At 34.2% G+C, this 13106-nt stretch overlaps 1 protein-coding gene across 1 annotated transcript in view; it reads right to left on the bottom strand.

The window, feature by feature from the left end:
- The window catches only part of si:dkey-12h9.6 (macoilin), a 69828-nt gene that overhangs the window by 7915 nt on the left and 48807 nt on the right, over positions 1 to 13106 (bottom strand). Inside the window, exons 6-9 of the mRNA XM_039748120.1 lie at positions 11144 to 11582; positions 6167 to 6325; positions 5848 to 6024; positions 2352 to 2472 (exon numbers count right to left, since the gene is read on the bottom strand). Of these exons, the coding sequence (XP_039604054.1) occupies positions 2352 to 2472; positions 5848 to 6024; positions 6167 to 6325; positions 11144 to 11582 (896 nt within the window). The remainder of the gene's footprint in view (positions 1 to 2351; positions 2473 to 5847; positions 6025 to 6166; positions 6326 to 11143; positions 11583 to 13106) is intronic.

Here is a 13106-nt window from a genome sequence, read left to right as displayed (position 1 = left end):
CATTGTGAATGATTCATACAGTGGTATGAAAAACTATTTGCCCCTTCCTGATTTCTTATTCTTTTGCATGTTTGTCACACAAAATGTTTCTGATCATCAAACACATTTAACCATTAGTCAAATATAACACAAGTAAACACAAAATGCAGTTTTAAATGATGGTTTTATTATTTAGGGAAAAAAATCCAAACCTACATGGCCCTGTGTGAAAAAGTAATTGCCCCTGAACCTAATAACTGGTTGGGCCACCCTTAGCAACAATAACTGCAATCAAGCGTTTGCGATAACTTGCAATGAGTCTTTTACAGCTCTGGAGGAATTTTGGCCCACTTATCTTTGCAGAATTGTTGTAATTCAGCTTTATTTGAGGGGTTTCTAGCATGAACCGCCTTTTAAGGTCATGCCATAGTATCTCAATTGGATTCAGGTCAGGACTTTGACTAGGCCACTCCAAAGTCTTCATTTTGTTTTTCTTCAGCCATTCAGAGGTGGATTTGCTGGTGTGTTTTGGGTCATTGTCCTGTTGCAGCACCCAAGATCGCTTCAGCTTGAGTTGACGAACAGATGGCCAGACATTCTCCTTCAGGATTTTTGGTAGACAGTAGAATTCATGGTTCCATCTATCACAGCAAGCCTTCCAGGTCCTGAAGCAGCAAAACAACCCCAGACCATCACACTACCACCACCATATTTTACTGTTGGTATGATGTTCTTTTTCTGAAATGCTGTGTTCCTTTTACGCCAGATGTAACGGGACATTTGCCTTCCAAAAGTTCAACTTTTGTCTCATCAGTCCACAAGGTATTTTCCCAAAAGTCTTGGCAATCATTGAGATGTTTCTTAGCAAAATTGAGACGAGCCCTAATGTTCTTTTGCTTAACAGTGGTTTGTGTCTTGGAAATCTGCCATGCAGGCCGTTTTGCCCAGTCTCTTTCTTATGGTGGAGTCGTGAACACTGACCTTAATTGAGACAAGTGAGGCCTGCAGTTCTTTAGACGTTGTCCTGGGGTCTTTGTGACCTCTCGGATGAGTCGCCTCTGCGCTCTTGGGCTAATTTTGGCCGCCCAGCCACTCCTGGGAAGGTTCACCACTGTTCCATGTTTTTGCCATTTGTGGATAATGGCTCTCACTGTGGTTCGCTGGAGTCCCAAAGCTTTAGAAATGGCTTTATAACCTTTACCAGACTGATAGATCTCAATTACTTCTGTTCTCATTTGTTCCTGAATTTCTTTGGATCTTGGCATGATGTCTAGCTTTTGAGGTGCTTTTGGTCTACTTCTCTGTGTCAGGCAGCTCCTATTTAAGTGATTTCTTGATTGAAACAGGAGTGGCAGTAATCGGGCAGGGGGTGGCTACGGAAATTGAACTCAGGTGTGATACACCACAGTTAGGTTATTTTTTAACAAGGGGCAATTACGTTTTCACACAGGGCCATGTAGGTTTGGATTTTTTCTCCCTAAATAATAAAAACCATCATTTAAAAACTGCATTTTGTGTTTACTTGTGTTATATTTGACTAATGGTTAAATGTGTTTGATGATCAGAAACATTTTGTGTGACAAACATGCAAAAGAATAAGAAATCAGGAAGGAGGCAAATAGTTTTTCACACCACTGTACGTTTTTGAATAGACGTGGACATCTTAAGGTAATAAAGAAAAAAGAAGACAGAAGCTGAAGGTTGTGAAATATTTCTGAAGAATGTGACACCATTTATTTAATAAGAAATTCTATCACTTTGTGTTTTGTTGATGAAAGGGAAAACATTCATTCAACAGCCACAGTATACCATATACAGTATATATATGCATACACAAATGAGTTAAAATCTTGGTGATTCAGATTTTTATGATATTTAGTTTACACTGTTGTCAGTCTTTTTAATCCACTGATCACTCATGGCTTCAAAGGCTTAACACTTTGATCTACTGTGCCTATCCCCCAATCTATATGCCCATAATATAAATAATGCACCTAGCTCCGGATCAATTTAATACCATTTTATGAAAGTGGGTGACACCCCAAGAGGGATCCACCACCCCAAACACTCTGATTTTATACAACTGTAAGAACATACTTGAAACACTAATGAGGAAAACTTTATAACTGTACAAGAATATGCACTTAATATGCAATAAGCAGACTAGGACCCTGATATCTGCAAATGCTAGATAAGCCATTGGCTGGATGGATGGGAGCATTACCAAGCTAAAATATTCTACTCTCATCATCAATATTTTTTAAATGAAGAGGTTATATCATTAAACCTGACTATATGCTTTTTCGAAAATATATAATAATAGTGTTACATACATATAGATACTGTACATAAGCAAAAATATTTACATATACCTCTGCTTCATTTTCTAAGGCTAATTTTTGTCGTTCTCTTTTCTGAAATTCCTGTTGAAGCAGTTTGTATTCACTTTCCAGTTCTTTAGCTTTTTTCTTCAAGTTTTCCACATGTTCCTGCCTAAAAGAATGACATTTGCAATAATAAACAGTCAAGAATATAAATCCAGCACTTCAAGAAATGTAAATAAAATACAGAATAAAAAAGGATATCAGATTAATTCTGGCCCAGATTAATTATCAATATACTTTTATCTATTTCAGCATAACAGTGTGATGTATTTTAAACTATTATAAATAATGCTAATTTAAAATACTATGCAAAGCAAATTACTTTTCTTGACAATATTCCATTTTCTAATTAGCATTTTAATAAATTATCAATGTATATTAATAGACATTGTTTTAACACAGAATATTTAAATGTATACCTATGCTTATACTTCAATGTTTATTGTTAATAATATATATCTATTACGGTATATATATATACTGTATATATGTTATATATATACAGTATATATATATATATATATATATATATATGATATACTACATATTATATAAACACACACATTATTTAATTGATTACATTGCTTATGTTAAATTTTTTGTGCCTTATCAGAACTAAATTTAAGTAAAAACCACACAAGCAGAAAGTACAGTGCCGGGCAACAGACAACTAATAGGAGGAGAACATTTGTCTTCAGATTTCACCATGTATGATTGCCAATGCCATTTTTTGAACAGATAACAGCTGGTAATAAGTGAAATAGTTTCCAACCTTCAGGCCTATTTGTTATGAGTACATCTGATGTGCATTTAATAATTATAAAAATTTGGAGTAAATAGACAATCAGAAAAAGAATGGGTCTTTTGAAAAGCAAAAATAAAAAAGTAAAATAAGCCTTAAAAAGGACACCAGGAAGGAAAATAAAGAAAAGTTGCCTAATCGAATTACCATAAAGTTACATTAAGTGAACTAAAATGGCAGTAAATTAGTAGATGATATATCTACATAACAGTAATGGAATTGTTTTGTGTCAATGCTTAAAGTATCCATCCATCCATTTTCCAACCCGCTGAATTCAAACACAGGGTCACGGGGGTCTGCTGGAGCCAATCCCAGCCAACACAGGGCACAAGGCAGGAACCAATCCCAGGCAGGGTGCAAACCCACTGCAGGACACATACAAACACATCAAGCACACACTAGGGCAAATTTAGAATCAATCAACTATGAGTCAAATGTGTTTTTTGTTTCAAAAAACATGAGGTTGATGGAAGAAATGTTACACAGTACTATGCCCTGCAACCTCCTAGTACATACCTGTATGCTCCAAGTTCAGATTCTAGCTAAGGTGCCATGCCATGTGTAGAGCTTGCATTTCTTATCATAAATGACGTGAATGAGTGTTTGCTACATGTTGACTACTGGTTGGGCATATAAATAAGAATTTTCCTTTACTATATTCACTGGTACTATTACTGCTACTTCTGCTACAACTACAACAGCTGCTATTACAATGCAATGGTTTTCAGTTTTTATTCAAATATAAAACAATTGTTTAAGACATTTAGAGCTACTTATGGCTACTTTTTACTTTACTATTTGACTCCTGTCCTACAAACCAGGACACACAGCTTTAGAAGTTATGGTTTTGAATATGTTTACAATGTCTTACATAACAACAAAAAAAGACTGATCATATGTGAGTTCTAATTAAAAAAATAATGTTTTGTAAATGTACGATTCAAACGTTTAACAATTTATTCCATTCAGTTGAAACTGCAGTTAGATTTTTTAACACAACAGCATTTTCCTTTTTTGATGTTGTCTGAGAAAAAAACATGTAAATGACAACTGTCTGCTTTCATTCAAAATTGTGTTTTTTTTTTTAAGTTCAGTTAAATCATTGTTACATTTAAAAACTATATCAAAATAACCATCAACCATTTGGCCAATATGCAATTACATGAGCTTTATTAAAATTTTACTAAATTTATAACAGCCATCTTACTAGTTATACAGTAAGGAAGTAAATGTCATACAAATTAGGTAGGCAATATTGCTATTATTGATGTTTTTGATATTAATTATTAATTGATATTAATGCAAAGTTACATCAAAGAGTGTTTTCAAAATACTTAAAATATTATATATAGAAAAATATGTATAAGTTAATTTCTATACATATGTATACTTGATTTCTGTACGTAAAACTTATTTGAAGTATGTAATTCAAGGCACACGAAAACTTTACACATGTGCTTCTTGAGTATATCAGCTTCAGTTGTTATCACTAATCACCTCTCATGTATTAAACTATATTTGCCGTGGTAGGAGCCTTTAATCAATGAATTTAATAAATGTTTGATTAACTTCTCAACTCATGTTCCATGAGGGATACAAAAACTCTTCAGAAATCTCCTTTGTTCATGCCATGATACACTTCCACAAATATGTGTTGTGAAGAGCTGACTTTGATAGATCCTGGTCTTTAAATAACACAGGGTGCCCACTCACACCTGATTGTCATCCCATTGATTGAAAACACCTGACTCGAATTTCACCTTCAAACTAACTGCTAATCCTGGAGGTTCACATACTTTTGCCACTCACAAATATGTAATATTCGATCATTTTCCTCAATAAATAAATTACCAAATATATTATTTTTGTCTCATTTGTTTAACTGGTTTCTCTTTATCTACTTTTAGGACTTGAGTGAAAATCTGATGATGTTTTAGGTCATATTTATGCAGAAATATAGAAAATTCTAAAGGGTTCATAAACTTTTAAGCACGACTGTAGATCATCTTCTGTGCAACAAGTAAATTTAATATGTTATTTTTATGTCATGCAAATTAACATTTATGAATATCTCAAATTAAGCCTTTCAGATATCTGTAACTCAAGTCAAATACTGTATCTTGTTTCTTTACATTTTAAGATATCTGGAATTAATTCTGAGATATCTCAAAATCACTTCCTTTTTTCAATAGAACTTCACATCCTTTTGAAGGTATCTCAAAATGCACAAAAGTTATTCTGAGTTAGGTTTTCATTCTTTTAGGATTTCTGTACTGATTTGAAATATGTAACACTTTTTAATAGGTGAAAAACATGTTTTTTAACAGACATTTATTTTGTGAATACAACAAGTATCTGTGAATTAATAGTCTTTTGCCGCTTAATGAAGTTACAGGCATTACTATGATTTTAGGGGTATTTTATGCTTATTTTAAATGCAGCAAATAATTGTCACTTTAAGGTATTTGGTTGGCCCCCATTGCTGATTTTCTTTTTACGCAATTTTTTTGATTTTTATTTTATATTAATATTAAAATCAAGTACAGTACTCTGGTATTAGATTAACACGTGTCTTCTGGCAATGATAGCCTTACATTATTTTAGTCAAACACTGCTAATTATTAAAAACTCCTAAAAGAAAGAACAACAAATATTATCCAATTAAATTTAGGTAAAAATTACCGATCTGCTGGAACAGCACCCTGAGAAACTGTACATGAATCATCTGTTTTTTTAATTTTCATTTCTAAAAGCTGCTGCTCCAAGCTTGTACGAGCCTCCATTTCTGTTCTTATCTTTTTATCCAGTAGAACTGCAGTTTGCTTGTCCCTCTGCTTTGCCTTCATAATGCACAAAATTCTACAAAAAACGAAAAATTATTGACTTTTTAACACCTTTAAAGAAATAAATCTTTACAACATATAAAGAGTAACTAGTGTCATAAGCACATTATTAGCATTACAAGGGCACTGTTCTCAGTAATGCTGGAAGGAAAACATACTTATTTTGTAGAAGGTCATTGGTTTGTCGAAGAAGTGCAATTTCTGGCCGAAGGCTTCTTTCACTGTTGGTCAGGTTGCACACATGGCTGCGGAGTTCCTGAATAGTCTGCTTACTTGTCTGTAGATCTGCTTTTAATTTTTTAACATCCTGTTCTAATCTTCAAAAGAAAAAAATAATGTTACAAGATTACTCATTTGTTACCATGTTGTATAACATTTTTAGCAACTCATCAGTCCTATAACTGTATAAAGAGACTGAAAAGATAAGTATATTAAATTCATGTTGCACATTTTAACACACTCAGCTACTAACTTCTGCTAATCTAGGGAATGTCAATAAATCCAGTAAACAGACAAATACTATAATAAGCCACTTAAGACTCATACATGTTTATAATATAAACTTCCAGATTACTATTTTTTTATCCAGATGAGCCTTTCTTAACTCTGAATTGAACAATAAGTAACTTGAGCTGGTGAAGCAATACTGACTACTTTGCACTTCAGAGATCTAAGAGATGGCCGCATTCTGGATCATTAGAGGAAACAGAACTGTAGGGTATATTCAACAATTTACCCTATCAACCAGGAACTTTAATTTTGCCAAACATGTGTGCCAATTCTGCCTGTCACATACAAATTAAAAAATGTAAATGCATTATGTGACATTCTGTGTCACCAGGCCAGTTTTGAAATGGCAGGTGTGGTCCGGGAAGGTAGACATTGCTGGTAAGGACGGGTTCACATGGAGCGGATGATGAAAAGCTAGTTAACATGCACGTGCAATCTAGTGATCAGTGTTGTCTTGCTGTCATTAACTGCACCACGGACTTGGCAATGACTTACAGATCAGAGGAATGAGAGAAGTTAGTTTTGTGTGACTGAGGAATAAGAGTTGCAGATTAGCCAGTCTGAGCGATCTTGATGCAGCATGTAGGTTCTTTTGTTGACAAGAGGCATAACCTGTGACAGGATTGCTGTGACAAGGGGAGTTTGTGATCAATTTTAAACTGTGGGCACCTACTTGTGGAAGCAGAGTGAGTTCCCTGTGGTTATTGACTGGAGCTGGAAGTGTGACCCAGTTAAGGAGCAAAAGGTGTCAGAACTGCTGATCTGTGGTACAGCAAGGCCAATGGAAATTCTGCAAATGGATGGAGTAGGTGGAGCAAGTAATTCATTGCTTGCATTTTAATCTAGAAAGGTTGTGAAATAAGTGATGTGGTTGCCAATTAGACAGCAAGACAATGCTTCATTGGGGATCTGGAGTAATGAAAGGGCAAAGAGAAAGAGGGATGCTGCTTGGGATTTTTAATTGTTTCAGCTATTTATGACATTTGTTTTTTTGCACTGCTTTGAGTTTGTGTTTATTGGATTTTAACTGCACTTTGGACTCTTAGTAATAAATATGCATATTGCAATGTTTGACACCTGCAACTCTTTTGCTGTGTCTCTGACTCACTGCTGGCTCATCCATAGTACATGAACTACTAGGGGGACAAGTTACCAACCTAATGTCAGATATACTCCTGGCATGGTGACCCCAACATATTAAAACATGATATGTATCCATATGAAGAAATATTTTAGTAAAGAATGTTATAAACATCAAAGGGACACTTAAAGTAAAGCATGTAAGTAAAAAGTAGTTTATTGCCCTAATAACTAGTTGCATTGAATTTTTATTTGTGAAGCTCATACAAACAAAACATTAGCACAAAGTTACAGCATAACTGTAATCTCTATTACCTAACAAATCACAAACAACTAATTTAACACACTTAGATATAATAGTCAAATTTGTGCACAATATGCATATGGCTAAAGTGTTAACTTCATTCATCTCTCAGTTTGTGAGTGTTACATGTTGAATGGATATGCAAGTAAAAATTTCACTGTACTCTATACATGCAACTATATTACTATTACTACTACTACTGCTATCATAACTGCTGCTGCTGATACTTCTGTCGATACAACAAGTATCTCTAGTCAGATCTGCGGTAGTTCTGGAGTTCTTTGACCTGAGTTGTTAACCAGAAGTATGAACAAAGTTTGATGAGTTAGAAAGGATCTTAATGGCTCAATATTTCCATCTGCAATGGTTTTATGTTTCTATATTAGGGAGGTGGCAACCAGCGACTTCTGAAGTGTTGCGTACCATTCCCTCTGGCTACATTCTGACAGTGATTGAGATAACGGAGATACAATGCCAAGCCATAAATGTAGAAGGTTAAATCACTTTTCATAAATGAAGTTTCTGTGGGGGGCTCCAAACCATGATAGCTTAAGTAGCTTCCTGTATCAAAATACTTGGAATGGTGGTACCCAGGAACTTGAAAAATTGCACCGCTTCTACAATATGGCCAGTTTTGTATAAAAGCAAGGGTAATCTTTAGCCTTTCTTAAAGGTGAACATTAATTAATTTGTTTTCTTGGCATTTCATTACAGATCATTTAAGCTACACAGCATAATCAGTTAAGTTGCTTCATTCCTTTATATACAATAGTTATCTTTTGTAATGACACTCACAAGAGTGCTATCATTGGTAAACTTGACCTTTCCAACAGAATCTGCATGCAAAATGCTGCCACCTTTTCTTAAAGCATAGACCTTGGGGTGGGTTCTGGGCTGACAGACGCTTAATAGCATCTTTGGCAATTAATTATGTTACTGCCTCAGTCCAGTGTGTTTTTTTTTTCTAAAAGCAATACACAGAAATGTCCTTTTCTTTAATATACCAATTTCTAGTCTATTACAATGTCTAATCCTAGTTGAACCCTTGATGGTTTAAGCTGAGAGAGTTGTGCTGTATAAGGATCTGCAGTGTTTTAACTGAATATGCTTGTGTCATGTGCAGCACAGCAGCTAGCTTGCAGTGAAGATGATGTTGTTTCAAGCAAAACCTTTGACTTGCAAGAAATTAAAGAAATGTTTACATTATTGATATAAATGTCAATGAAGGTCTCAATATCATGCATGTGCCTTCTACAAATATAATGCAGTATCATATACTGAACAGGATAATTTGGTGAGGTGGGCAAAGCAGAGTGGATTTTGCTTAGGTATGGTTGTCTATTGAAAGGATTGAATCAACCTATTTATTTGTCACAAAATCTATATGTGCCCAGTTACAGCACAAAATATTTTATTCATTAAAGCCTCAAGTCACAGAAAATAATTAAACTCATATCTGCTTATGTAAGGGACAAGCAATCAATCTGGCTGTTCACTTTCACTATTCTTTTTTGTTGTTGTTGTAAAGCCAGTTTCTGTATATAAATTGTAAAGAATGAATCTGAACAAAAGGTTTTTATCAATCAAATGACATGCTGCTCTATACAGATATATCATTTTATTATGTACAACATGTAATGGGTAAGTTTCACAAGGTCTATAGGTTTAAGATCAATTTGCATAAGAGTATATTACTTCATCTGTATTCACTTCTGTATGTATATCCTTACGCTGTTTCAAACCAGTTTATGTATCTAGAGGTCATAATTACATGATTTAAATGTTTACTTAAAATAATTTTAACATTCCTTGAGTGTATTGAACCACATTACTTTAGCTGGTGCATTGTGTGTTTGTTATTTGAACTGGACAATCAGTGAAGTGACAATGAATACTTTTTTCATATTCTTTCAATGCATTTTTACTTAAAAGAATAATATTTTAAGGAAATTTGATAGAACAACACTTATCCTCCATCCATCCCGCTATATCCTAACACAGGGTCACGGGGGTCTGCTGGAGCCAATCCCAGCCAAGGCAGGAACAAACCCCGGGCAGGGCGTCAGCCCACCGCAAGTCACACACACACACACACTAGGGTCAATTTAGGATCACCAATGCACCTAACCTGCATGTCTTTGAATTATGAGAGGAAACCGGAGGACCCGGAGGAAACCCACACAGACATGGGGAGAACATGCAAACTCCACACAGGGAGCACCCGGGAAGCGAACGCAGGTCTCTTTAGTGTGAGGCAGCAACACTACCACTGCACCACCATGCCACCCACAACACTTATCAGAAACAGAAAATAGCTAGAAGATGAAAAAATTGCTGGTTTCTAGGCTTAAGAGAGAGAGCAAGGTCTGACCCTACCAGCTATCAGTTTTAATGCTGTATCAAAACTTAGGCATTGGTAATTTGAATAAATTAAGTAACAATGAGTCTATACTTGCTGTTGGAAGAGGCTGTACCATCCATTCCTATGTGTATGCTCTACTTGTGTACCTATATCAACAATCACAGGCTGAGTAAAATCAACTGGGTTACAACTCACTAAGAATTTAGTACCAGTTCAGAGAGTATCTTAAGTCTGATGTATTAGTTGCACCTTTAAAATGCTATATACTTTTTTGAAGGACTGAAAAAGACTGAAAATTTAAATTATGTGTGACTTAATTCTATGTAATTTCTGTTTTGGAAAACATTTTTATTTTACAATCATTCACTGCAACAACACATACAGAATATTAGAGGGACTGAACACAATTTAGTAAGGTTTTCCAAGAGGTACAGTACTCATACAAACTGCAACAAATGTGTTGAGAATTATACACTTAATGTTGTAATTAACCTGCTGATTCAAAACAACGTGTTAATAAAGTAATTTTTTTAATCAGGTAAGTGTGTTCAACCTTATATTTTTATTTCCTTGAAATAAAAAAGACTTCTCATACAGAAAAAAGTTGTTGCCTGTCTTAAAGTACAATACATGAGACAATATAGCCCATAAAGGTATGCTTCATAGGTCAACTATCAGGAAATGAAAGTTGTAAAATGTCTAAAAACTTACAATCTCATTCTTTTTAAGGCATTGTATATCAATACTTGAAATAAACCAAGAAAATGTAAATTATTACTTCTAGCATGGCAATTGTATGCAAAATAATATAAATGCAAAACAAATATAATCACTAGAAAATAAGAACAAAAGAAAATATATTAAAAAATAAAAACATACCTCATTATGAGTTCTGAATGAATATTCAGACTAGGAGAACAGCTGTCTTTACCCGTCTCTCTAGAAGGACTGGTGCTTTTGGTTGAGCTTTTCTGTTTTTTTTCTCCTTTAACAATAGGCACTATACTGTTATTAGGTGTCCTACGCACTTTAGGTGAAGAGCTTTTGGAAGTCCTTGGGATTTTAGCCCCATGTTCCTCTTGAGGTAGACTTTCAGAACTATCGGAGGTCACACAGTTTTTCTCATTTTCATTTGCTTTGAGAGCTAAAGGTTGAGAAGTCTGTTCATTTGACTTGTCCTCTGTATCTTTTTCTTTTTCATTTTTTTTCTCTTTATACTCAATTTGTGGATAGTCTGACAAGTACTTATCATCCGCCAACAAAATACCATTACGGAACTGATATTGCGTACATTCTGGTTTTGACATCCATTTTGTGGCTGTAAAGTGAAAAATACATTATATGCTATATATATTAAGTATATAAAATTCCTACAAACTTGATACAATATATATATATACAGTAGCATATAAATAAAGGCTGAAAACTCATCTTTCTGTCTTCTGTTTATTCTATCTGTGTTAACTTAATGCATTTATCCTGTTGTGCTTTACTTTGCTCTCATTTATTTTACTGAATTACTTTCTAACTCTTTTCAAATGTCAAATCTTTTCAACTTCCTACATTTCTATTGTTTCTCCGCTTATCTACAGTAATCTATAAAAATAAAGTTGTAACACCCTCTGTCAGTCTTTTGATTTTTTTCAGCTTCGTTTGATGTTATGTATTTGTTTTGCACACTAAGGAACTCATTTCAACTCTCAGATTGCACCTTGTCCTATTTTGTTTTTGTCTGTTTGTTTGATCATCAATTATGCAAAAAGAGCTGAATTAATTTTCACAAACTTTTGCATGTAGGTTGCTTTTGGTCAACTTAAAAACAGGCTATATGGTATTTCAAGAATTTAACCAGAAGGTAGTAACAGTAGGGGGTAACCCAAAAACTGTGCATTATTCCAAAATAATTTATCGTAATTAAATTTGTGTGTATTATAAAACAGAACCAACTTAAAATTCAGGCTGTATGGTGTTTTAAAATTTCATCAGGAAGGATGATTGTAATGGGAGTTAGTCAAAATTCATGAAATTTTGCATGCATATTACTGTTTAAACCTATGATCATCCTCAGCACAATTTCTGTGGCTTCTCTATTAGAAATTCAAGTGACGATATCTAAAACCAACATCTCTCCCTCTGAGTTTGTAGCATAGAGATCACTAAATGGTTGGGTTGGGGGTGGCATCAGACTTCATTGCTCCAACTTGGGTCTGGGAGTCAAAGGATCGGAATGGATAACCAATAACCAAGATAACCTACCATTTAAGAGTGCAAGTAATCAACAACCAAAAACAGTTCTGGCTAAGTACTGAGCTTTGTTTCTTCCCTGAGCTTCACTGAGCATTCTTTATGCATTTTATAAAATAATTATGTCTCATTTTTCCTGTCCAGGACAACACTCCATCTTCAGTTATCCATCCACACTTTTGGTTACTGATACTGTGTATATGGCTTGTCCATCACTTCTGCTTCATCCTTCATTTGCATAAACATGAGTTAACATAATAATAGATATCAACAATTTTTTTTCCTATGACGTCACCAAATTTTTATCAAATCCATCAAGGCATTTTTGAGATTTTGGGGTATTTATTCTGTTGGGAGGTTGGAACGATTATCCCTAAATACTAATAGTGCAAAATTTCCTTACTTAGCAGATACCTACTGACCTAGATGTACCATTCTGAAAAATTTCAGCTTTTTAAGTAAATGGGAAATAGTGTTTTTTGTTCAGTGAGAGAGTGAGTCAGCCCATTTTGGATTGTATATATATATATATATATATATATATATATATATATATATATATATATATATATATATATATATATATATATATATATAT

Source organism: Polypterus senegalus, chromosome 3 (genome assembly GCF_016835505.1).
Source record: "Polypterus senegalus isolate Bchr_013 chromosome 3, ASM1683550v1, whole genome shotgun sequence".
Taxonomy (NCBI): Eukaryota; Metazoa; Chordata; class Cladistia; order Polypteriformes; family Polypteridae; genus Polypterus; species Polypterus senegalus.
Note: the sequence above shows the minus strand (reverse complement) of the source record. Positions and strands in the feature narration are given on the sequence as shown.